The following is a 27,748-nucleotide window of genomic DNA, read 5'->3' as shown; positions in this document are numbered from 1 at the left end:
ATCTATGTCTCATTCAACTACTAACTTGACATCTTGAAACATGAAATAAGTTACTTTAACTATGCACACTGAAACAGCATATTATAGGAAGCAGCCAATTCCAATTTTAGCTGCCTTAAACAGCTTGGTGATGCTGATTCTTAAATCTGAGACTCCTTTGAGAATCTATTAGAAGTCATGGATCCTTGCTTCAGAAACACACACACACACACACACACACACACACACACACACATGATGTATTTTTTAGTGTTGATAACATACTATAAATCACAGCGTTGTTGATTCAATGGGATTAACATGAAGAAAATTTTCATACTGTTAACAAAGACTGGTCACTAACCTTAAGGAAAAGTCTTTGAAGTATGAGACAGTTCAATGACCATATCCATTCATTCATCTGCTTCTTTTGCTAGCTCTGGTTGCAGAAGAGGTGATTGGTTGATGCAAATGTGTCTCTAATCTAGCCTATAAATCTTAAAAACAAAAATGTTTAAGTTCTAATTTCTACTAGCAGTGCACATGTAACAGTTTTCAAGCATTATAAAATACTGTGAAGGAAAGACTAATATACCACTATCAAATTCCAGTGTACCTAAACCAACAATGAAATGTCTAAATATGTAATTTATTGACTTGAGCAAAATAAAGACATAATAGCTCTAAATTCTTTATAACTTTCAAGGATGGGAAACCAGTATCTCTCAGAAGTTTTTTTTTTTAAATAGAATTGAACATTTAATTTTCCCCCACAGTATTCAAAGTAAACATTTTATCATTATTACTCTTGGTATATCAAACTGAATTCCAGGAATGTAAGAAAGCCTGACTGGGAAATATTACATAGAAAAAGGTTGAATTAACAAACACATTACATTTCTTAGTTATTTCTTATAAGTATACGTTGACATTTACTTATCTGATAGCAGCACTGCTGGTTTTGAGTGAATTTTTTTTTCTTCTAATGGGACTGCAGAATGGCAGTGTTATCTTTGGAACAAATTAAGACAGTAACAATTAACAGAAGAATACCTTCTACACATATATGTTGCAAGGGCAATAAATAGTTAAGTATATAATTATGGAAAAATATGCCTCAAATATGTTTTTTAAAATTTCTAAGGATTTATTGTTTTGCTTCTTAATAAAATATAATGCACTGTCACTACTATCTGTTCTGGGAAAAACAAACACTGAGGTTTGAGTTTCCTCCTTTAACCAACAGAGAGTGATATCAAGAATAAACTTGGCCTAAAAATCAACTTGTTTGAGCCAATAGAGAATTCTGTAGTACATTTGATTACTTTAGCAATATACACATATTCTGGGTTATTATTAAGAGACTAACCAAATATTTTGTATGAAAGTTTTATACCCCAAACAGGTTCTCTGATGACTTATCATGCTAGCATATGAAATTTGAAGGAATAACAAATGGTATAACATAAACAGACATGCAGTATAGAAGGATGTAAAAGATACAGCTTGACCCTGGATATTTCCCTTAGAATAATTTCTTCCATAAATAAGACTTTACTTTTTACATATAGATTTATCTTATATCTGGTCCTGGATCACGGAGAATGTTAAGGACATAGCTTAAGAAATCAAGACCACATTTTTTTGGTAGTCTTTTGTCACCCCAGACCACAAAAAGCATTCTCCAAGTGGATGCTCAGGTTAGATTAAGCTGCTCTTGAACAAACAAATTTACTGAGGCTTAGAATGTAAATCACGTAACGACTTGCAGCAGCAACAGTCTTTTCAAAAATGACTAAAACAAACTTTTAAATATAAAGCATATAAAAAGGACTATTAAGGATAGTTTTCCAAACTATAGAAATACAGGAAAATATGTGTTGCCTCATAATAAAGTTCAATAAATATTCTTTCTGAATCCTAGAAACACTATAAGATGTTATAGGTTTATTTGGTTCTCATAAGTTAGAATAATCTGATTGCTTCTACATAAGTTCCTCCAGATTCTTATCCTCTAACAGATTTTTACTAATGTTTTTCCACTAGACTGAGAGAGTATCTAACATCCTTTCAAAAATGTGCTTTTTTGTTGGTTTTAATAAGTATACTTAATTTTCTAGAAAATAAACATTTAAAATTTAAGGTTCAAGGTAATTTTAGAAAAAGGTAGACACTGAACTATCTCCTTTTCTATTTCTACATCTCCATATTTACAAGGCCTAGCATCCACATGGTTTCCTCTTTATACTCACTTATCACACTATCAATAAATAGTAACTGTGGTCCAAGTAACCTTTATTAAAGATTTCAAAATTCCTCAAATTTTATAACACTACAAAGTTATTAAGATTTGATTTTGATGAGTATTGGTGTTATGTAATTTTTTTTTATTGGAAAAGAAATACAAATCTTTTTTTTTCTATCTAAATTAAATCCAAGCTCCATTATTAGTTCTCAAGATATATCTAAAATGTACATTCCTAAAGGTAAAGCTGTTCAAGGGCTGAACTAGTCCAATATACAATTGAGGGTTATTTATTCTTGTTATTTGTGTCTTTTCTTTTCTTTTTAAATCTATATTAAACCCCTGGTTTCTCATGGATTAGATCATAATTTAACATTGTAAAAATTAATTTCAGAAATTATTGTGCTAATATTTAGATTTGAGGAAGGAAACAATGAATACTATTCATTGTTAGAATAGAAGATGAAATAGCTTACTAACTGATATGAGTTATGAATGTCACTATGACACAAATTTGCTGTGATTTGCTTATTTGGCTACAAGTGCATTATTTTTCATGAATGACAACACACAGCATTTTCAACTTGTAACATGAAACTCCAGCTCATAAAGAGTGTACTGTGTGACTTGAAAAAGTCTGATTGTAACTAAGTAACAACCTTTCCCCTGAAAAACATGAACAAAATCCATTGGGAAATCAGGCACAGACGGTATTTATCGGTTTTTCTTCCTTTCCTCCTATGGTTTTGTTTCTGAAGACATACAGATGGTTCCAACATGACCCACACTTGTTACAAAATGACACAGCTATTTTTTTCCTTTTCTTTTTCTTTATCTTTTTCTCGAGGTTCCTTTCGTTTACGTTCACTATTCCCAGATTGTCTGCCACTCGATGGAGAGGCTTGTGCTGGCTGGCTTTGCTTTAAGAAAAATAAACAGGAAAAAATTACCACAATTTTTCCAAGATGCTTAAGCATAGTTATCTAGAAAGAAAAACTACAGGAGTGAAATGAATTATTAATGGAAAAAGGCTATTGGTGTATAGACTTGTTATGTGATATGGTATCTGAATAACTGCCTCTATCATTCAGAATAGATATAATTAATGTATCCATTATTCTAAGTAAATGGAACTTCAAACAATAAATAACATATAGCATTATATTGCCTGAAGACTCAAATTCAAGATAACTTATGTTAAAGTTTAGGAAATGTTAAAGAAAGTGACACCTTTTGGCAAGCTACAACAGTTTTCCAAGATCTCATTAAATACTATAATAAACAGATTTTTAAAAGGAGGGAAACAAACCCCTGAGGACTCAGAGTGTGAAATGTGTATTCTGTGCAATGAGAGAACTTTTTTAGTGAAAAGCTAATCATAACATGGTAGGTTTTAAATTTTAAGCTTGGAGTAGTCAATATTTCTAGAAATAGAAATGTTATACCTATTTTAATAGAGACCTCTATATTTAAAGTTTCATCAGATCTTAAAGGGCATCAAGCTTTCTTGAATACCCAAATCAAAGGAATAGTTCTAGCATGGTACAAACATAAAAGAAGGGGAATATTTTTTTCATTTAATGAAATGAGATTTAAGAAATAGAAACCCCCTTAGTTACATTTTCAGTGCTTAAAACATTTAGCTGGGGAAAGTAGAAAGGTGCTAACCTTTGTTGAATACTTAGCACATGTCAAACATTGGATTAAATGCTAACATTATTTATTCTTAACCACAAACCTAAGGGTTAAGTATTATCTTCTTTTTTCCAGATAGGGAAAATGAAGCTAAGAGACGTAGAGGACTTTGTCCATGTTGCACCTAGTAAGGGGAGACAGAAGCAGAAAATGCAAATCCACATTTATCTGGCTCCAAAGTCTACATTCTTTCCAGCAGTACCTCATACTGCCTTCTAATTGATAGGAAAGATTTGTTCAAATTGGTTTATATTGTTTGAAGCTATTAAGAACTTAATAAATTTGGAAAATCTTCCCATCAGAACCTCAGAAAAAGTAAAATTAACTAAATTAGAAATATATTAAGATAATCACAAACTTAGGACAATGTCATAAAATTCATGGATGCTAAAAATGCTAACAGAGTCAATACCTAACTTAAAAGTTTTTATCTCAGCACAAATTTCTTTATTGCTAAAGTGATCATTATATTTAAGAATCAGAACACTAGTTTTTACCTGGGCCTGTGTAGAAGCAGAAGCAGCAGCTGCTGCTGCTTGTTCCTGTTCCTGGTAATATTGAGAAGCTCGTCTATCCTCTTCTTCTTGGAGTTTCTTTGCTAGTTCCAAATCACTGATTCCTTCAGGTATTTGTTCCCAATTGATCTCTTGGCTCTGCTGTTCTTGTTGTAGAGATAATGCCATAAGATAGTCCTAAGAAATTAAATGATAACCATTGTTAGCTATAAGATTTTATCCAAGAACTAACGTGTGTGAATATAGGGGTTATATCTACAAACCTATCAGAGTGGCTTTTAAAAAACATACCAGAGGGTAAATGTAAAAATAGAAGTTTTCTATATATTTGTTTGGGAGGTATGAAATTATTTCAGTGATGTTGCCATTGTTATAAATATTTAAAATATTCATTTGAAATTCTTTCTAGAAGCAGTATATAAGGCATTCGGAAAAGCTTAAAGAAAAAACCACATGTCTGTAGAAAACTGTTACAAAGTAAAAAGCATTCGGAAAAGCTTAAAGAAAAAACCACATGTCTGTAGAAAACTGTTACAAAGTAAAAAAGCATAAATAAGAAAGTTAAGATTACCATAATATCATTACACAGAGCCAACTACTGTTAACAATATGTAATTGTTATATATTAATCATTTTTTTTTATATTCACATACAAACACAAACACATCTCCCAACCCCTGAAACTATCATAATCTGCTTTCTTTTCCATTTAATGTTATAAAAGTCTTCTGTTTAAAAAAAGGTTGTAAGAACTTCCCAAGATTATTTATTAAATATTCCTCCAAAAGATGATTTTTAAAGCCAACATAGCTGTCCATCATACAATCATATTCAGTTACTTAACTATGCCTTTCTCCTCCCACACACACACCCAGATTATTTCCTATGAGAGAAAGTGATGCATCTTTGGTCAAAAGTTATATTATCTAACAAAACATCCACTTTTATTAAGAATTAGTGCTGAATGAAACTTGACTACTCTTGTGCACCTCCCCCAATCTACCCTCAAAATAAGAGAATTTTAAATAACCACAGAGGATATGTAAAAGGTCTTCTTGCCTGTGAAGACCTTGTACTATCTAGCATGATTATCTTACTGACATCAAGAATTTGTCCTTCAAAGTTTTCTCCTCAATTCTTCAAACTCTGCTCTTTGCTAAGTCCCTTCATTGTTACTTTTTTTTTTCCATTGTTACTTTTAAAGACAATATCATACATGTATTCTCAACACCTTACAACTAGATTACTGTGGCAATCTATTGCTTTACTTCATTCCTGTGCCAATATTTTTTACACACAGTAGTTAGAAAAATCCTGTATATTTCTCTTAAGTAACACTTAAAAAACCATGCTCTTGTATATCTTCTGAAGGAAAATGAGTATGTTGATTATTATGGCTTTTGTCAAAGGAAGGCCAAGAGTCTTAGAAAGATCAGTATTTGTTTGAATCAAGTATTCTTTCGTCCATTCATAGCTTGCTATTCAAATTACCATTATAGAACTTAACATATAATATTAGTTGGTCAGATACCTGCCTCCCCAACTAGACTGCAGAATCTTTGAGGACAGGACTGAATGATTTTTCTTTGTGTCCCCAGGATGCAGTTATAGTGCTCAGTACAACTGCTCAATGAATAATGGTTAAATGAACACAGTCTCTATGCACTTAAATTGTTATCAGCGAAACATGTGCCAACTGTTTAACATAAACATATTTCTGCCTCAGTTGAGGAAAATGTCACATCACTGTTATACTTCTAGTAATAAACACACTTGTGGCTTTAAGCCTACCAACCAATAGCAGGCAAAAATCTCATCTGTCTCAGTTCCAAATAAGAATTCTGCTCAGTAGTGCAGCTCCTGCTGTAAGTGTCTGTTCCTCCTTACCTTGGACTCTAAGGCTTAGAACACCCCCCTACTCTTTATCCAGTGTATGCTATCTTCAAGATTCCCTCTTTTCTACTTTTTCTGACTAACCAAAATAGATCTCAAATATGTACTTGTGGGCTTCCCTGGTGGCGCAGTGGTTGAGAGTCCGCCTGCCACTGCAGGGGACATGGGTTCGTGCCCCGGTCCGGGAAGATCCCACATGCCACGGGGCGGCTGGGCCCGTGAGCCATGGCTGCTGAGGCTGCGTGTCCGGAGCCTGTGCTTCGCAACCGGAGAGGCCACGACAGTGAGAGGCCCGCATACCACAAAAAAATTAAAAAAAAAAAAAAAATATGTACTTGTCTCTTCATCTCTACCACCAAGGCTAAGCCATCATCACCTCTTGCTTGGACTGCTAGTCTGCTTACAACTGTGTCCTTCCTATGCATTTGCCACATAGCAGGTTTTTAAAAAGGTAAAGTAGTGCTCGCTTCAGCAGCATAAATACTAAAATTGGAACGATACAGAGAAGATTAGCATGGCTCCTGTGCAAGGATGACACTCAAATTTGTGAAGCATTCCATATTTTTTTACAGCAGTAGAAACATACTGTTATACACATGAAACATAATGTTATAAACTAATGTTACCTCAATTTAAAAAAAAGGTAAAGTAGATCATGTCACTTCCATGTTTAATACTTCACATACCTTCCCTACTACAATTAGAATAAAATTTAAACTCTTTACCATGACCTTCACAGTTCAATATAATCTGGCCTTCTGAACCAAAGTGTACAATTAATGTACATGTAGAATAATCACTTACCTATTTAGGAAGTGTCAGGAAAATTTCACAAGTATATTAATGAACAAATCTTTAGTTCAAAAATTTGGATAACTAAATTCACATTTGAAAGGAATGAGCACTTTATAAACAATATGAAGAAGATACAACAAATTTACCTGATCTATCTGATCTTGTTGTCCTCTGTATACAGTTTCAGGATCAGAAGGAGGCCGCAGATGAAATTCTGAGTCACAGAAATTTCCATCACCATCGACATTGTGTAGACTTTCCCAAACAACTTTTTCTTCAGTGAGAAACCCCTGGTCTGTTACCAACAAATACAGCAGACCCTTAATAAGAAATAAAAAAAGGACTGTTAAGTTGATCAAAGCTAGTTAATATTTAAGAGAAACTGTACAATCTTTTTAAAACATAATTATTCCTACTAGTTAGATCTGCACAACATACTAAATAGTTGACCAAGTAGATATCTTATTTGCTCACTGAATTATATCCACTTGGCTTTGAATATAGTTTATAAAAGGTACACTACAGTATGATGAGAAATAGGAGTTCTTGGCATGTTCAACTAATTCATAACTTATAAATAGCCCTTGGGGTTTTTTAATCTCATTTCACAAAATAGAAAAATACTATACAAGTTCCTAAAAAATACATCAGATAACAAATAAGATATAGTCACAATAAAATTATATATTGCCTGTTTTTTAAAAAAATTAAGCACATATGACTAATCCATTTCATACCAATTTTTCCTTCTCTGCACCATTAGCTGCTCTTAATTTATACACCAACAGTACTTTGTACTTTTTCTATAGTAGCATTAAATCACACTGTACAATGATTATGTTTTCTTCCTCGTTCCCCAGACTGTATTTTTTAATCTCTCTCTGGGCCTAGTGTAGGCTGTATCATAAAGTTGGAGCCTAATATTTATTGAATTAATCAATGAAGTCATAATGTATTTACAGTCATTACCATAGAATTTAGCATTGATCTCTAATTGCTCATATGCATTAGTTTTAATTCCAATCATATGTAAAGTGTCCCTAGTATACCATATAACATTTGCAAGCCATTTTTATTTCAGATTTGCCAAGGACAAGACTTTCATTTACTTGTTCAGAGTTCCCACTGGTTAATATAGTGTTTATTATTGCACAAGAACCATACTTTTCAAGTTCTCACTTATACACAATCTTAATAATTAATAATAAGAAATTCCTTTAAAGAATTTGGTGGTGAGGATAGAGAATTACTGAATAAATTCTGAAGCTTTAAAAAAAACTAAGTAGTTGTTATTTTTGAACATTTACTATGTGTCCAGCACTATGGGACACAGCTCCTCCTGAAGTACAAAGTCTTTCCTGTTGTCTAGTAGCAGTTACATTCAAGAATCAGCTGTAGGTACTGGTTAATTTACAAGGTCACTGAAATTACTATTGCAACATGAAAAGGATTCATAAAAAACACATTTTGGTATAAAGTTTAAAGACATTGTTTTAAGAAAAAATTAAGTCCAGGCTCATGTTTTGTTTTGTTTTTTAAATCAGGTTATGTTCCAATTTATCAAATATTGAATGCCTACCATATGCTTAGCACTATGCTAAGTGCTTAAGGATTCATATCATGGGTAGTAATGATCCCACCTTACTCTGGTATTAGTGCCCCTTTTATGTGACTTCATAGAATCCTGGACTTAACAGTATTATATCACTTTATACATTGAATTGCAGTTGTCTGTTTACTTAATCATCTCTCTTAATACATTTTAAGCTCCTTGAGGACCAGAGTCATGTTTTATTCACCCATGCAGTGTCATTACCTAACTTTTTTTTTTTTTTTTTTTTTTTTTTGCGGTACGCGGGCCTCTCACCATTGTGGCCTCTCCCGTTGTGGAGCACAGGCTCCAGACGCGCAGGCTCAGCGGCCATGGCTCACGGGCCCAGCCACTGTGTGGCATGTGGGATCCTCCCGGACCGGGGCACGAACCCGTGTCCCCTGCATCGGCAGGCGGACTCTCAACCACTGCGCCACCAGGGAGGCCCCTTAACGTATTTTTAATACCCAGTTAGGGTCTACCTTGTTCTGGGATAATTTAAGAGAAAAACTAATTTTCCACTGAATAGATCTGACCCTTCTCTTTATACTTATCACAATGCATTTCAACATATTATATAAGTTTTACAGTTTATTTTGTATAGATCATAGATTGGTTGTTTGTTGGGAAGGAACTATAATCTTATATCAATAATTTTCCTCCAAATGACACTTTAGGATAGGTAAATTCTGGGAGCGTTTCTATTGAAAGCTACTATCATCCATAGCACATGAATATTTAAAAGTTTTAACTAAAAGTATCCATTTCTTGGTATAGGTGACCTGTCTTCTCATGGACCATCAGCCTCAATTTCTTCCTCTTTTAGATCTTGACATTTATCAAAAAAAGTCTGTAACTGGTCCACTGTCAACAATGCTGGTTATTACTTAAAATAACAAAGCATGTGTCAGTATAGTACTGACTACCTTAGGCCCATTTGTTCCTGAGAGTCTACAATTAAATCACCAACAAGAATATTTCTTGGGGGCTTCCCTGCTGGTGCAGTGGTTGAGAGTCCGCCTGCCGATGCAGGGGACATGGGTTCGTGCCCGAGTCCGGGAAGATCCCACATGCCACGGAGCGGCTGGGTGTGTGAGCCATGGCCGCTGAGCCTGCGCGTCCGGAGCCAGTGCTCCGCAACGGGAGAGGCCACAACAGTGAGAGGCCCACGTACCGCAACAACAACAACAACAAAAAAGAATATTAGAATATTTCTTGTTTTGTATCCCAGCACTTTTGTTAATATTATCTAGCCAAAGCTTTCTTTTCTAAGCCTTAAATCTTCTGCTTAATCTGACTCACCAGTCTCTAAAATATTAATTTCACAAAAAAATACAGAATGCATATATTAAATTTTGTTTATTAATGTATAAAATGTATGTTTAATATTACATAAAAACAAATGAGATTAGATAATTTTTAAAATTTTTTTTAAAATGGGCAATTAAATCACAAAAGAAGACTGAACGAAAACCTGTTCTATCTAAAATACTCTGATAATTCTATATAGAGTATATACGTTACTTTTATTAACAATATACATAATACTATCACATTTTGTAAATTGGTAAAATAGAAGAAAACCTGATAATGTAATACAAAAATTAAGTAATTCCAGCCTTTAAAATACAGAGGAAAGCACTGCCTCAATATTTCTGGTTAACTAGCTTGGATTTGAATTATTTAAAGTCTTTGGACCTTAGTTTTCTTTTCTTATAAAGTGATATAGAATCAGTGAGATGAGAGGATTTCTAAGGAATTTTATATATTGAAAGATGAACTTTACTCCTACTTAACAAACATCAATCTCACCTACAAGTAACTTTCTTACCCACCCAGAGAGGCAGAGCTGTTGAGTGTGAAGTTAAAAGTCAGACTGGAGCTGTTTACAAGCTGTGTGGTCTTGAGCAAGTTACTCAGGGCTTTAAGCCTATTCTCTCAGATGTAAGGTGGGAAGTTGTGAAAATTAAATGAGATAATGAACGTAAAATGCTTAGTATAATGCAGGGCACATGAACAGCCCCTAAATCTATCTGGGTTTCTTTATCTATCTCCTTTTCCTGCCTCTTATTTAAAAGGAAAAGCTGGATCTCTCTGCCTGTACTGTTGGAATCACTTTTCTGTTACCACATTTCTTTCCCCTTCCCGCCTCTAAAAATTTTTTTGAAAAGAAAGTGACAATTTGGAAATTCCCTGGTGGTCCATTGGTTAGTACTCCACGCTTCCATTGCAGGGGCCATGGGTTTGATCCCTGGTTGGGGAACTAAGATCCTACAAGGTGCATGGCACGGCCCAAAAAAAAAAAAAAAATGACAATTTCTGATGTATTAACTACCTTTTAAAAATATCTAAATTAGGTGAATTTTTACTTAAGTGTAGCCTTATGTGGAAAAAAAAATTCCCACCATAGTCTTAGTCGAAGAGAAAAGTGAATGGACAAACTTATTTTATTTCTTTAATATGGCTTTAGTACTTATCTTGAACTGTATCTCCTAAACTACTCTCACTTCTAATCCTTAAATGTAAAGTAAAAAAGCAAACTAATAAAAGCCAACCTTAAAAAACACCTTGGTTTCGAATATACTCCAGAGAGTTGTCAATAATTTAAAAACAAGTGGTAGAGGAAACAGTCAAGACATGGATATAAAAGTTGATATGGGAAAGGGATGATCAAGGGGGAGTCACGATGGGGAAAGAACTAGGCAGATGTCGTTATTTAACCAAAGATCTAGAAGCTAGGTGATCTAGACAGAGGCCAAGGAATCAGTAGTTTATTTTACTCAAGAGCAAGCAGGGGGGCTTCCCTGGTGGTGCGGTGGTTGGAAGTCTGCCTGCCAGTGCAGAGAACGCAGGTTCGATCCCTGGTCTGGGAGGATCCCACATGCTGCGAAGCGACTGGACTGGACCTGTGTGCCACAACTGCTGGGCCTGTGCTCTAGAGCCCTTAGGCCACAAATGCTGAGCCTGTGGGCCACGGCTACTGAGGCTCGCATGCCTGGAGCCTGTGCTCTGCGGTGGGAGAGGCCACCGTGGTGAGGGGCCCGCGTGCTGCGGCGAGGGCTGGCCCCCGCTTGCCGCGGCTGTAAAGTGCCTGCATGCAGCAGCGGGGACCCAACGCAGCCAAAAATAAATAAATTTTAAAATTTATTTTTTAAAAAAAGAGCAAGCAGGAAGTATTAGAGAAGCGGAGGAGGATCATTAAAATAAAAAGGAATAACTAGATCGTGGATACAGAGTTATATATATAAGAATCCCGAAGCAGAACAGACCAAAATAGGTCTGTTTCTAGGAAAGTGCGGATTTATTTACAGCCCATTTTTATACTTTCAAATTTCCTGTCTGGTTAAAAGTCATCTTACTATTTAGAACCACAAGAATGGCCCTGAAAGCATGTGCACTCTCACTAACATCTCCTCCTGCTACTTTCAGATCCTAATCTTAGTTATGCTGATGAAAAGCACAGATCTTCGTAGGATCATGTACTCAATGTGGATTTGCCAAAATGATCTGCCCAGTTTAACTGTACGAGATTAAATGGAATTACATGGAGCAAGGTAACATACGAGATAGAAATTAGGGGTATATGTATTTTTGCCAATGGACGGTGAGGGAAGAATAGTTTAATCAAGGGTCCATGGAGAGTGCTATTACAACTAATAACTAACAAGAGCTGGACTTGATTGCTTTGCTAGTAATGGAAGAGGTACTTGTCCAGAGTTTAGGAATGGTAAACGACAAAACTAGAAATAAGAGGAGTTTCCAAAAACAGGAAGTCAACTAGTATCTGCTGTCAGAGAAAATGTCATGAGAGGCTGTGCAATCAAAACCATAGATCCGGGCTTCCCTGGTGGCGCAGTGGTTGGGAGTCCGCCTGCCGATGCAGGAGACACAGGTTCGTGCCCCGGTCTGGGAGGATCCCAACGTGCCGCGGAGCGGCTGGGCCCGTGAGCCATGGCCGCTGGGCCTGCACGTCCGGAGCCTGTGCTCCGCAGCGGGAGAGGCCGCAGCAGTGAGAGGCCCGCGTACCGCAAAAAAAAACCCCACCATAGATCCATACACAGTTGAGAAGTGTGAAGTTGACTGGTAAATTATTATAAAAATCAAGAATAGGAAAAAAGTATAATAGGGAAAAAATCAATTTAATTCACACATCCTCTGTGACTCTGCGATGACAGAAGGCCTAATTAAAAAGTCTATGGAGGGGAGAAGACTGTCAAAACAGCACACAGATCACACACCCCAGCCCCGGAAGATGGGGAACTGCCTCAAGTCCCCCACTTCGGATGACATCTCCCTGCTTCACGAGTCTCAGTCCGACCGGGCTAGCTTTGGCGAGGGGACTGAGCGGGATCAGGAGCCGCCGCGGCCTTATCAGGAACAAGTTCCAGTTCCGGTCTATCATCCAACACCTAGCCAGACTCACCTAGCAACTCAGCTGACTGAAGAGGAACAAATTAGGATAGCTCAAAGAATAGGCCTTATACAGCATCTGCCTAAAGGAGTTTATGAACCTGGAAGAGATGGATCAGAAAAAAAAGATCTGGGAGTGTGTCATCTGTATGATGGACTTTGTTCATGGTGACCCAATTCGATTTCTCCCGTGCATGCATATCTATCATCTGGACTGTATGGACAACTGGTTGATGAGATCCTTCACATGCCCCTCCTGCATGAAGCCCGTTGATGCAGCACTGCTTTCGTCCTACGAGACTGATTGAGCCAGGGTCTCTCATCTGACTTCAAGTGAACCATCATTTTTGGTGGTTTTGATCTTTTGTCACTGAGCCCAAAAAGCCAGGGATTAGGGATTAAGATCACGCACAAAAGTTTCCTAAATATTCCTGAATGGCTGCAGATGTTGGGGAAAAGTATGTGATATTTTAGAAACTTAGGGGGAAAAGTAGGAAGGTATTTTTATGTAACGCCTTGACCCAGTGTTCAAAAATATAATTGTATTTAGATCTTGTTATTGCTCCAGTACATAGGAATTGTGTAAAGTGTTAAAGCAGCTGTATAAGTTTAAATTGTGTATGTCAAAGATTAGGAAAAAGATAGTGGTTGTTTTTCCTAAATGAAGTAATTTTCTTCTTCCCCCCCACCCAAATTCTTTTCTCAAGTTGCTGGCATTTGGGTCAAGGTTTTATTAAAAGCTACATTTTACAACACTGGCACAAAAAAAGTAGTTTTAAGCTTGTTTGTACAGTTCTTTTTTCCACTGGAAATGGAATTCATTGCCTTAGGTATTTTTAAATAGTGTATTATTATCGTTGGGGCTGGCTCTATGCTTGAAAACCAGTTTATTTATAACCTGTTATAAGTGCTATATCTGTTTGCAGTTAGGAAATGCAGAATTCAAAGTGATCTAGTGTGTAAGCAAGCTGAGATGCACTATCCCTTTTCTATAAAAAAATGAGTTAATGTGTCAAGAAACCAACTCTAGTAAAGTGGGATTTAATATTACCCTTTCCTATGTGTTTCACCTAATTATTTTGGTTGTTAATATGGTGATAACTAAAAGTCAAGGTAAATTTCAAACATTAAGAATTCTGATTTATTGAGCTTGAATTATGCCACCATGCTTATGTAAAAATGAAAGTGGCACCATGGTTAAACTGAGAAAAGTTTCTCAGTTGTAACAATTTTGATTTATACTTTCCTGTGACCTCCTTCCCTGTATTGTAGTGCTGAGGTTAGTGAAGTTATGTAAAACACATCTCTGTTTCTGTTTCTTGGAAGAACAGTCCTGCTAGTTGACTGACAATTCTAAGCAGGGAGAATTAAGATAAATGTGTTTCATGTTTTGCACACAAATGCAGAATTTGTATAACCACATGGCTTCATAGTTGTGATCTCAAAAAAGAAGGAATTTCTCTTTTATCTTTTTCTTGCAGTTAATATAAGAACACTGAATCTCTAAGCTTCTGAAATGTTAGAAGTAGAGATGGTCTAGTAAGGATGTAGTTGTAATGTTTTATCCATTTAGCATGTGTTTATTTTTCTTAGTGTACTCAAAGGTGACATATTTGTTCAACTCAGTGATATTACAGCTAAAAAAATCATTCATTAGCAAAAGGAGAAGCAATCTCAACCCAACAATCAAATGTTTCTTATTATTTTATATTGAGTTGAATATTTGACTTTAACACTTTTCTACATATAAAACACAAGTCTCTTGAAGGGTTCTTCATAATTGCATTATAGAAGAATTTAGTATGTCATAAGCACTTAAAGATTTAACATTCAACTGTAGCAGTATCTATGTTGGTTAATTTTCTTATAAGCCCCACGATGAGTTTGAGAAAAATGGAAAGAAATTAGATTATCAGGTTCTATTAAATTGTTACATATATCTTGCTTAAGTTTTAGTTCATTAATTTATATCCAATTACATAAAGCAAATTTGGAGGAAACACCTGAAGTTGTGCAATATTTTCAGAGATATTACTTTTTTCTATCTTTGTGTTTTCTACTTAAACATGATGTCTGTCATCAAGTATTATAGTCACTTTCTTTTTTCTAGATTGTTAAATTGATAAATGAACTTTTTTAAAAAAATCATCTTCTATGTTGCTGTTAGTCTTTATTACAAGGCTTCTTTCACAGAAGTTTGGCAGTAATATTGAAGGAACCAGGATTGAGCTGAATGCTTTTTTTTTTCCTGTGTGCGGGCCTCTCACTGCTGTGGTCTCTCCCGTTGCGGAGCACAGGCTCCAGACGTGCAGGCTCAGCGGCCATGGCTCACGGGACCAGCCGCTCAGCGGCATGTGGGATCTTCCTGGACCAGGGCACGAACCTGTGTCCCCTGCATCGGCAGGCGGACTCTCAACCACTGCGCCACCAGGGAAGCCCCTGAATGCTTTTTTTTTAAGGTACTTTGTATTCTTTAATTTTGATCTCCACATACCATGTTAAGAACTATCAATTTTGGCTTTTACCAAGTTAAATAAAGTTATATTACAGTTGCAAAAAAAAAAAAGTCTATGGAGGGCTTCCCTGGTGGCACAGTGGTTAAGAATCTGCCTGCCAATGCAGGGGACACAGGTTCAAGGCCTTGTCCGGGAAGATCCCACAGGCTGCGAAGCAACTAAGCCCGTGCTCCACAACTACTGAGCCTGCGCTCTAGAGCCCATGAGCCACAATTACTGAGCCCGCGTGCCACAACTGCTGAAGCCCATGCGCCTAGAGCCCATGCTCCACAACAAGAGAAGCCACCACAATGAGAAGCCCTCACACAGCAAGGAAGAGTAGCTCCTGCTCGCCACAACTAGAGAAAGCCTGTGCACAGCAACGATGACTCAACACAAGCAAAAATAAATAAAAATAAAATTAATTTTTTAAAAAAGCCTATGGAAATGGAATCATAAAGCTAGTAAACAGAGAATACTTTGTCCAGTTTTAGAAATATGGTTTGAGAGAGTCATCAAAAAGTTTAACTGAACAAGAGAATTTGCCCCTGCCTCTACCCAAAGTCTGGAGACAGGAGTTAGAACAGAGATAAAGTACTAGAGAATATTAAAGGAGACACATACCTTGCCTTTGGTCAAACAAAAGTCCATGGCTCATACATCTCTAGAGTTCCAAAAGACTTTAGATGACAAAAATATTTTACACACAAGGTAGAATTTAGTAAATTGCTAAGGAAATTGGTACAACCTGTAAAGAAACTAGAGCTTCCCTTTCCTAGGTAATCCTTTTTGTCCCAACACAGACTTCTTCCTTGTTGGTCTTGGTCCTGAGATAATAATGGCATATGATATGATGTGGGTACCAAAAAGTATAAAAACCCTTTCTACAAATCACAGTAAAAATAAGCCCCACTAATAGAATAATACACTTATAGATACTTTTGACTGATTGCCAACTTATTATAGACTGGCAGTTTATTATTATAGGTCCCTAGTTATACACACCATTTATCTGTAGTAGAAAATATTCTATCCAGATATTAAATTTATTTTTTGTTGAAAGTATATCTAGAGGGACTTCCCTGGTAATCCAGTCATAAAGAATCCGCCTTCCAATGCAGGGGACGCGGGTTCAATCCCTGGTCAGGGAACTAAGATCTCACGTGCCACGGGGCAACTAAAGCCCATGTGCCTCAACTAGACAGCCCATGTACTGAAACTACAGAGCCCACGTGCTCTGGAGCCCGTGCACCACAACAAAGAGCCCATGTGCTCTCGAGCCTGCACGCCACTAGAGAAGAAAAAACATACATGCTACAACTAGAGATAGAGAGAAGCCCATGCGCCGCAATGAACAGCCCACACGCCACAACTAAAGATCCCGCGGGACTTCGCTGGTGGCGCAGTGGTTAAGAATCCGCCTGCCAATGCAAGCCACATGGGTTCAGTCCCTGGTCCAGGAAGATCCCACATGCCTCAGAGCAACTAAGCCTGTGTGCCACAACTACTGAGCCTGCGCTCTAGAGCCCGCAAGACACAACTACTGAGCTCGCATGCCACACTGAAGCCTGTGCACCTAGAGTCCATGCTCTGCAACTAGAGGAGCCACCACAATGAGGAGTCCACACACCACAATGAAGAGTAGCCCCCACTCGCCACAGCTAGAGAAAAACCGAGCACAGCAATAAACACCCAACACAGCCAAAAATAAATAAACAAATTTATTTTAAAAAAAAAAAGATCCTGCATGTCTCATCAAAGATTCCACGTGCCACAAGACCTGACACAGCCATAAAAATAAATAAATAAATAAATAAAAAATATTTTTTTTAAAAAAGAAAGTATATCTAGAATTCCATGGAATGAACTGTGTTTATACTCTAGTTGTTCCAAAGAGTTCACAGGGGCAGGAAGATGCAAAATAAAGTGATCATTAAATATGAATGCATAAAATGGCCCTAAAAATCTCAGGGTCCTTCAAAAGTGAAATGTTAGAAGTCCTTTTGAAGACCTAATGCAGCAGTAAAAGTAGGCATATCTTATTGGAAAAAGCAGCTTTCTAGTTTTTCCTTACTTGTATCCTTATAGATTCCTTAGGGCTCAAGTTTATAAAGAACTATAGAAACTCTAACAACCCAGCAATTAGTGGTACAGAATAATAGTTTTAATGCTGAACAGGTTTAATAGAACAAGGGCACAATCTTCCATCTTATTTCCTTATCAAGCAAATGCAGGAACCCCTTCCTTAAATTTTAGTAAGTATTCCTTTAGGGCTTCTAGTTTTACACCAACAACTGAAGAAGTGCTATAGATTTTATGGTAAGTCAGTTATCAGTCACTGGGTCAATTAGGAGGGAAAGTGTCTCTGACTCTCATAAAGAATGTACTCATTGGGTACTTTGCCAGAGTAAAGCAGCGTCTAATTTAAAGACCCGCAGAAAAAAAAAAAAAAAAAAAAAAGACCCGCAGAACTGGAAAGAAAGTTCAACAGGAATATAGGAAATAGAACTGAGAGGATTATAATGCGGTAGATACAAATAGCCCAAAGACCCAAAAGATTCCTGGAAAACACAGGATTTATGTCTAAAAAGGACTTACTTCACCAAATGTAACACAAGGTCCTTGATTAGATCCTGGTTTGAACAAACCATCCATAAAACCATTTGGGTGACAAATGGGAAATCTGAATATGGACTGGGTATGAGATGATATTAAAAATTATAGATAATTTTGTTAGATGCAATAATGGTACTGTGATTTGAAAGGGAAATGTTCTTGTTTAGAGATACATATTTAAGTATAAACAAAAATATAAAAATAGATTAAAAATAATACGTCAAAATTGTTAAAAGTAGGTGATGAGTACAATAGGAACACATTAAATTAGTCTCATCATTTTTCTGTAAGTTTCCAATTTTTCATAATAAAAAGTATAAAACAGTGCTACTGTTTCAGTTTGGTGGTCACTATAGAAAATAATACCATTTCCCCCTAGTGACTGGCCACCAGGATAGTTGTTTCCATTTATCCCTTCTATAAAAATAGTACTACCAGGAATTCCCTGGTGGTCCAGTGGTTAGGACTCATTGATTTCACTGCCGAGGGCCCAGGTTCAATCCCTGATTGGGATACTAAGATCCTACAAGCCACGCGGCACAGACAAAAAAAAAAAAAAAAAACCAAAAAAAACAGGACTACCTTGTAAAGAATGGTGTTTTTTTTTTTTTTCTAGGAAAATATTTATAAGTTTGGACAATATCATCATGTACATAATAACATCATGCCCCTAAATTCCTTTGCTCTTCTATTCTTTGATGCACCCACTTAACAAAGTCCCAAATCTAGGATAACTAACTACCTTCACCAGGCCTACACTCTGATGAATACTCCCACAGAAAAATGACACAAGTGGTATATTCATGTAATAATTACCATCCTTAACACTGCCTAGTGATTCTTAATTTCTCTAGTTAGTCCTTTCTCCCACATGCTGTAAAGACTACTTCAAATTTTCTTTCTTCAAATCTGGAACCAAACCTTCTTACCCCTCCTCAGTCTCAGTAAATGATCTTGCCTTCCACATTACAGAAAATAGAAACATTGAAACAATAACTTTCTCTATGTCCTGCCATCAAATCTATAAACTTACCTGTAGCTCTACTCATAGTCTATTCTTTCCTTCCTTTACAATGGAGAGGTCTCTTTTTAAACCAAAGGTCAATCCCTTTTACCTGTGAAAATGTTTATTCTTTCTCACCTTCTTGGAGGCTTCTAACATTATCTCCTCTCCTGAATTTTCAACATTTCTCTCTATTGAGTCCTTCAATATTTTAACATTGTCAGGTCTCTCATATTAAACAAAAACAACCTTCCCTGGATTCCACACTCTACTATAGCTATGAGCCATTATGTCTGTGCCTCCTCACAGACAAACTGTTGTTTGTCTGTCAAAAGTTGCCTATAATCTATTTCTAGTATCTGAGACCCCAAAGATTTCCTAACCAATTCAATGAGGTTTTTTTTCTGCTTCCACCATTCTCTTAAAGATATCAATGAAATCCATATCCCTAATGAACACTTTCCCCCCAAGTGTTCTTATCTTATTCATCTTTTCTATAGCATTTAACAATTGAGATCGCCAATTCTTCTTGAAACACTCTCTCCTTGTTGGTTTACATGATACCATATTCTTTAGATTTTCCTTTTGTTCTTTTCTTTCTGTCTCCTTTGCCAGTTTATACTCCACTAGTTGATACTTAAATGTTGGCACTCCTCAAATATCTGTCCTAGGCCTTCTCTTTTCTTCCAATTCCACATTTTTCTTGTAAATCTCATACTCTCCCTCTCCCTATTTGTACACAAAACTTATTCCAGTCCTGAACCATTTAACCAACATTTCCACTTGGAGGGATGCCTGAGAAGCAGCTCTAACAGTTCTAAAGTTCAAATCTTTTTTCTGTTCCAGTGTTCTGCGTTTCGATAAAGAGCATCATCATTCATCCAGTTGTTCATGCTTAGAACCCAGAAATCATTCTTTCTTTTTTTAAATTAAAGAATAATAGATTTACAATACTGTATTATTTTCAGGTATACAGCAAAGTGACTCAGTTACACATATTTTTCAGATTCTTTTCCATTATAGGCTATGATCAGATATTGAATATAGTCCCCTGCTATACAGTTAATCTTTGTTGTTTTTCTATTTTACATATAGTACTGTGTATCTGTTAATCCCATACTCCTAATTTATCCCTCCTCTCCGCTTCCCCCTTTGGTGACCATAAGTTTGTTTTCTATGTCTGTGAGGCTGTTTCTGTTCTATAAATAAACTCATTTGTGTTATTTTTTAGATTCCACATATAAGTGATATACAGTATTTGTCTTCCTCTGTCTGACTTATTTCACTCAGCATGATAATCTCTAGGTCCATCCATGTTGCTTCAAATGGCAATATTTCATTCTTTTTTATGGTTAACATTCCATTGTATATATACACCACATCTTCTTTATCCATTCATCTGTTGATGGACACTTAGGCTGCTTCCATGTCTTGGCTATTGTAAACAGTGCTGCTATGAACATAGGGATGCACGGACCTTTTTGAATTAGAGTTTTTGTTTTTTCTGGATATATGCCCAGGAGAGGAATTGCTGGATCATATGGTAGTTCTATTTTTAGTTTTTTAAGGAACCTCCATACTGTTTTCCATAGTGGCTAAACCAATTAACATTCCCACCAACAGTGGGAATATTAATATTCCCATATATTAATATTTCTCCACACCCTCTCAGCATTTATTATTTGTAGAAGTTTTGATGATGGCCATTCTGACCAGTGTGAGGTGATATCTCATTGTGGTTTTGATTTGCATTTCTCTAATAATTAGCAGTGTTGAGCATCTTTTCATGTGCCTGTTGGCCAGCTGTATGTCTTTTTGGAGAAATGTTTATTTAGGTCTTCTGTCCATTTTTTGACTCGGTTGTTTGTTTTTTTGATATTAAGCTGTATGAGCTCTTTGTATATTTTGGAAATTAACCCTTTATTCATCACATCATTTGCAAATATTTTCTTCCATTCGTGGGTTGCCTTTTTGTTGATGATTTCCAACACTGTGCAAACGCTTTTAAATTTTAGGTTCCATTCGTTTATTTTTACTTTTATTTATTTTTCCCTGGGAGACTGATCTAAGAAAATATTGCTGTGACTTACGTCAAAGACTGTTTCCCGCTTTGTTTTATTCTATGTAATGGTGGCCTCATAGAATGAATTTGGTAGTGTCCCCTCCTCTTCAATCTTCTGGAATAGTTTGAGAAGGATGAGTTCTTCTTTGTATGTTTGGTAGAATTCCCCAGTAGAGCCATCTGGTCCTGGACTTTTGTTTGCAGGGAGTTTTTTTGTTTTTTTGGGTGTTTTTTGTCTTGTTTTGTTTTTTACAGATTCTATTTCATTTCTAGTAATCAGTCTGTTCAAATTATCTGTTTCTTCTTGATTCGGTTTTGGCAAGCTGTATCTTTATAGAAACTATCCATTTTTTGTAGGTTGTCCCAATTTGTTGGCATAGGAGTTTTATGGTATTGTGTCTTATATTAAGTCTTTAAGGCATTTTGAGTTTATATTTGTGCATGGTATGAGGGAATGTTCTCATTTCATTGACTTACATGCAGCTGTCCAGCTTTCCCAACGTCACTTGCTAAAGAGACTGTCTTTTCTCCACTGTATATTCTTGCCTCCTTTGTCAAAGAGTAATTGACCATAGGTGTGTGGGTTTACTCCAGGGTTCTTTATTCTGGTCCCTTGATCTATATGTGTTTTTGCGCCAATACCATGCTGTTTTGATAACTGTAGCTTTGCAGTATTGTTTGAAGTCTGGGAAGATTATGCCTACAGCTTTGTTCTTTTTCCTCAGAATTGCTTTGGCAATTCTGAGTCTCTTGTGGTTCCTTATAAATTTTAGGATTATTCTAATTCTGTGTAAAATGTCACAGGTAATTTGAAATGGACTGAATTAAATCTGTAGATTGCTTTGGGTAGTATGGCCATTTTAACAATATTAATTCTTCCAATCCAAGACCACAGGATATCTTTCCATTTCTTTGAATCTTCTTCAGTTTCCTTTATCAATGTTTTATAGTTCTCAGTGTATAGGTCTTTCACATTCTTGGTTAAGTTTATTTCTAGGTTGGTTTTTTTTCTTTGATGCAATTTTAAACACTTTTTCTTTTTACTTTCCTTTTCTGCTATTTGTTAGTATAAAGAAATGTAACAGATTTCTGTATACTAATCCTGCTACCTTACTGAATTCATTTATTCTAACAGTTTTTGTGCAGAGGCTTTAGGGTTTTCTGTATAGAGTCTTGCATAGAAAGACAATTTTACCTCCTCCCTTCCAATCTGGACACATTTTATTTATTTTTCTTGTCTGATTGCTGTGGCTAGAAGTTTCAATACTATGTTGAATAGAAGTGGTGAGAGTGGGCATCCTTGTCTTGTTGCTGAATTTAGCAAGAAGGCTTTCAGCTTTTCACCATTGCGTATGATATTGGCTACGGGTTTGTCATAAATGGCTTTTATTATTTTTAAAATTTATTTATTTACTTATTTGGCTGTGTTGGGTCTTGGTTGTGGCATGCAGGATCTTCGTTGCGGCATGCGGGATCTTTCGTCACAGTGCATGGGCTTCTCTCTAGTTGTGGCATGCAGGCTCTAGAGCACAGGGGCTCAGTAGTTGTGATGCGCAGGCTTAGTTGCCCTGCAGCATGTGGGATCTTAGTTCCCCAACCAGGGATTGAACCTGCCTCCCCTGCGTTGGAAGGCAGATTCTTAACCACTGGACCACCAGGGAAGTCCCATAAATGGCTTTTATTGTTGAGATGTGTTCCCTCTGTACCCATTTTGGTGTGAGTTTTTACCATGAATCGATGTTGAATTTTATCAAATGCTTTTTCTGCATCTATTGAGAAGATCATTTGGCTTTTGTCTTTTCTTTTGTTGATTTGGTGCATCACATTAATTGATTTGCATGTGTTTGAAACATCCTTGAAACCCTGGAATGAATCCAACTTGATCATGGTGTATGATCCTTTCTATGTATTGTTGGATTCAGTTTGCTAATACTTTGTTGAGGATTTTTGCAACTATATTCATCAAAGATATTGGCCTGTAATTTCTTTTTGTGGTGTCTTTGTGTGATTTTTGGTATCAGGGTGATGGTGGCTTCATAGAATGACTTCGGTAGTGTTCCCTCCTCTTCAATCTTTTGGAATAGTTAGAGAAGAATAAGTTCTTTGTATGTTTGGTAGAATTCCCCAGTAAAGCCATCTGGTTCTGGACTTTTGTTTGCAGGGGGTTTTTTGGGTTTTTTTTTTTTTTAATTTACAGATTCTGTTTCACTTCTAGCGATCAGTCTGTTCAAATTATCTTTTTTAAAAAATTAATTAATTTATTTTTGGCTGCCTTGGGTCTTCATTGCTTTATGCAGGCTTTCTTTAGTTGAATCAAGCAGGGGCTACTCTTCGTTGTGGTGCATGGGCCTCTCATCGCAGTGGCTTCTCTTGTTGTGGAGCACGGGCTCTAGGCGCACGGGCTTCAGTAGTTGTGGTACATGGGCTATAGAGTGCAGGCTCATCAGTTGTGGCACATGGGCTTAGTTGCTCTGCGGCATGTGGGATCTTCCCAGACCAGGGCTCGAACCCATGTCCCCTACATTGGCAGGCAGATTCTTAACCACTGCACCACAAGGGAAAGCCCCAAATTATTTTGACTCAGCTTTGGCAAGCTGTATGTTTATAGAAACTTGTCCATTTTTTTCTAGGTTGTCCCAATTTGTTGGCATATAACTATTCATAGTATTTCTTATGATTTTTTTGTATTTCTGCAGTATTGGCTATTAATTCTCCTCTTTCATTTCTTATTTTGTTTACTTGGGTCTTCTCTCTTTTCTTCTTGGAGAGCCTGGCTAGAAGTTTGTCGATTTTGTTTATCCTTTCAAAAAACTGGCTCTTGGGGCTTGCCCCGAAGTCCAAAGCACATTAATGTTATACAAGGGGCAGGGAGACACATACTAGTGATACACTGTTTAGCTACAGAATAAGGTTTACTGAGAAAAACTTAGAAGTGAGAAACAGCAGAATACACACATTCTCTCGGCTATCATTATCTCATGGAAATGCATATTCAGTCCAGAAACAGACCCAATGCAGAAAGTGCTCCAGGAGAGGCGCACCCTTCCCAACCACACAGGAAGATTGCGAATACCTAGGTGACTAGTAAATGACTTCCAGGTCAGGGATATGGCCTTCATAAAAAAAAAAAAAGAGAGAACGTCTAAAGCTCAATTTTGGAAAGTTGTAAAACAACCACTCATGACAGCCAGAGACGTTGTTTTCTCAATTGAACTATCTTACCCCGTGGAGAAAAAAAAAAAAGAGAGAGAGAGAGAGAGAGAGAACAAAAAGAACGACTAGGCCATCAAGAGACCATAGTCTATTTCTCTCATTCATTCATTCATTTATTTATTTATTTTTGGCCACACAGCATGGCTTGTGGGATCTTAGTTCCCTGACCAGGGACTGAACCCGGGCCCTGGCAGTGAAAGTGCCAAGTCCTAACCACTGGACTGCCAGAGAATTCCCTATTCCTCCTTTTAACTTAGGACTCTACAAGATCTGATATCTATCTCTTGAGCCTTACACATCATGCCTCTTGAGCCTTACATCATGCCTCTTATTTTCTATGCTTCAGTCACATAGCCCTTCTTCGAATTCCTTAAAAAGTTAGGTTATTTCCCTCCTCAGGGCTTCTGCACACATGTTCCATCTGCTTAGTTAACCGCACCACCCCCTTTTTTTCCTGACATCTTCAAATAGGTTATAAGTCCTAATAAAAGTACTCACAGCATGTTGTAGGTACCCTTCACAGAGTGTATCTCAATAGAAATGATACCTACTTGTGTAATTATTTAACATCTGTCCCTTGTCAAACTAGGAGGTCCTTAAATGGCAGGAACTATAGCTGCCTTGCTCAGGCTGCAGTCCTAATACTTAGCTAAGTACCCAGTCATAATCATGCTCAATAAATATTTGTTGAATGAATGAATAAAGTGTGGACTTAAAGAGATCAGGTAAAGTGAGATGACTTAGCAGTATTTATTATGTAGCAATAATTCTGATTTTGTGGTTCTTTGGCCTTAGATGTTTGAGGAATATGGATAAATCTGGGCCCATACCTAGCACACATCTAGCTTAAATATGGGAACAATACAAACAAACCCTTGCTATAACTAACAGGGGAGCAGGAGAGCTAGGGCTATACAGTATTCTTTTTTTTTTTTTGCGGTACACAGGCCTCTCACTGTTGTGGCCTCTCCCGCTTGCGGAGCACAGGCTCCAGACGCACAGGCTCAGCGGCCATGGCTCACGGGCCCAGCCGCTCCGCGGCACGTGGGATCCTCCCAGACCGGGGCACGAACCCGAGTCCCTTGCATCGGCAGGCGGACTCTCAACCACTGCGCCACCAGGGAAGCCCCTACAGTATTCTTAAATAAGCAAACAAATCATTATTTTACACTACTTTGTGCAATTCACTGATTAAAGTGTTGAAGGAAATACAAAGTCAGATTCCTGACTTTAATAAGCTTACTTTCATTTAGAAAAATGAGACACATTTACATGGAAAGAAAATTGTTAACTAGGTACTCATCAATAAGGGCAAAGTAAGGACAATATGGCCCATAACAAGTAAAGAAGGAAGGGTAGAGTAGTGATCCAGAGCCTTAGCTGCATATTTAAATCACCTGGAAAACATTTTAAAAATACTGTTGCTCAGGTCTCACCTCTATACATTCTGACTTAATTGAGTTGGTGTTGGGCTCTGGGCATTGGTATTTTTTTAATAGCTCCGTAGGCAGCTCTAGCATACAATCTGGGTTGAGAACCACTGATTTAAGGAGAGAAGAAGTAGCTTTACTGAAGAGTTAGTATTTAAAATGTTTCTTAAAAGATAGGTGAAATCTGGATAGGCAAAAAGGAGTGAGAATGTTCACATAGGGATTAGGAGTAAGAAACAAAATGGGAAAGCATAAAGTGTGTATGGGGATGGAGGACTATTAATGATTAGGCAGATCATTATGGCTGAAGCAAAGTGTTGACACAAGGGGATAGTAGAAAATACCTTGCATTTTTATCCTCTAGGCACTGGGTGCTACTAACATTTTTGCAATATTATTGACCTGATCAGAGGAGCATTCTGCCACAGAAGTCTAGAGATAAGTTGATAAACTCCTGTATTAGGTGGCAGCTGTAAAAATGGAAGCATTGAAGAGATAACAAGAGGGATGAATCAGTAAGATTTTTTTGGCAAAGCCATAAGTGACATGATAAAAAGAATTTAAAGTCACACTGATAACTTAATAATAGAAACACTATCATAAAGACAAATCTTGATTCTTTCTCTAAACTCCTTTAGCCCTCAAATGTAAACATCCATCATTAGCAGTCATCCTAGTTCTAACATTAGGGCTTATCTTTTTTTTTCCTTAGAAAGAAAATAATAAATACATTTTAATGCAGTAATCTGTGAAAATGGAGTTGAGACCTAAATTTTAAAAAAACTGATTTTAAGTAACAAATTGCTAATCCATTCCACTCTAAAGAATTAATTATTACCTTCATAATTTGATGGTTAAAGAATATTATGCTAAAATTTTTTATTTTGAAGCAGATCATAAGACATCTCTAAATCAAGCTCCTTTAGTTTAGAATAACAATAGCTATTTCTATATCATACCTTGTATTTGGTCATGGTGCTAAAATGATTATTCCGAAAGAACACACAAAGTTCTCCTTCCTGAACCGTTGAAGTTAGTTCACATAATCCATGGTATGTCAGTTGAGTGGCTGTGTTATTTAGAAACTGCTCAGCTACAAAGCCTAGGAACCAATGCATAATATTAGATGGAAGAATAATTTCAAAATTTTAAAGTTTTTCTATTTACATTGTGTTCCAAGCATGAAGAAAGGCCAATCAAAATAAGACTCCTCCTACTATAACATGATGGCCCTAAATTGGAGATTTTTTTTTCTAATTCTGCGATGGAAGATGTGTCTATAGACATTTCCAGGCTAAAGAAACAATTATCTGAAATTCTTTTTATCAATAAATGTATTTACTTATACCACACCTACTTCCACAAAGGATTTCATGCGCCTTGCAACAGAAGAAACACACACAATAAAACAATAAGAAGGTAAGGGTTAGCAAAAGTCAACAACTACTTCCCCAATGGATAGGTGTTTAGAAATTAAAAGTAGCCTCAAGAAATTGAGTTGCTTAAGATTTTGACAAAGATCCCAGATAATTTTCAATTCACAAACTGCTCAATTCTTTTTTTTTTTTTTTCAATTCTTGCCTTAAAACTAAAAGTAGGCATAAGACTGAACAGAAAACAGTGGGGTAACTGATGACATTTTTATCCTAATCTCCTCCAACATATGCTACTCATTATGTAGATATATCAAGTTCAGAAATAGAAATCATCTCTTCTGTTTTCAAACATAATGAAATATAAAGAAACCTTCTGGGGTTTACTTTAAAAGCTATACATACAGTTGATCCTCATTATTCACACGGGTTC

General features: G+C 36.6%; 1 protein-coding gene, 1 non-coding gene and 1 pseudogene across 3 annotated transcripts in view; 2 read left to right on the top strand and 1 right to left on the bottom strand.

Annotated features, from left to right (window-relative positions):
- Positions 1-2,544: 2,544 nt before the first annotated feature.
- The window catches only part of MINDY2 (MINDY lysine 48 deubiquitinase 2), a 72,442-nt gene continuing 47,238 nt past the window's right edge, over positions 2,545-27,748 (bottom strand). The window contains exons 6-10 of one of the 2 annotated variants that reach the window (XM_065871225.1): positions 26,902-27,044; positions 7,269-7,442; positions 4,417-4,611; positions 3,534-3,535; positions 3,016-3,139 (exon numbers count right to left, since the gene is read on the bottom strand). In XM_065871225.1, coding sequence (XP_065727297.1) covers positions 3,016-3,139; positions 3,534-3,535; positions 4,417-4,611; positions 7,269-7,442; positions 26,902-27,044 — 638 coding nt within the window. Of the gene's footprint in view, positions 3,145-3,533; positions 3,536-4,416; positions 4,612-7,268; positions 7,443-26,901; positions 27,045-27,748 lie in introns of both variants that reach the window. The other variant, XM_065871224.1, reaches the window with a different exon arrangement.
- On the top strand, positions 6,787-6,893 carry LOC136119762 (U6 spliceosomal RNA). The gene has a single exon (XR_010655721.1). It is a non-coding gene; the product is annotated as a U6 spliceosomal RNA (small nuclear RNA).
- Positions 12,966-13,431, top strand: LOC136119262 (RING finger protein 11 pseudogene; annotated as a pseudogene).

The sequence above is a fragment of the Phocoena phocoena genome, chromosome 2, assembly GCF_963924675.1.
Source record: "Phocoena phocoena chromosome 2, mPhoPho1.1, whole genome shotgun sequence".
Classification (NCBI taxonomy): domain Eukaryota; kingdom Metazoa; phylum Chordata; class Mammalia; order Artiodactyla; family Phocoenidae; genus Phocoena; species Phocoena phocoena.
This window is presented reverse-complemented; position numbering and strand designations above follow the sequence as displayed.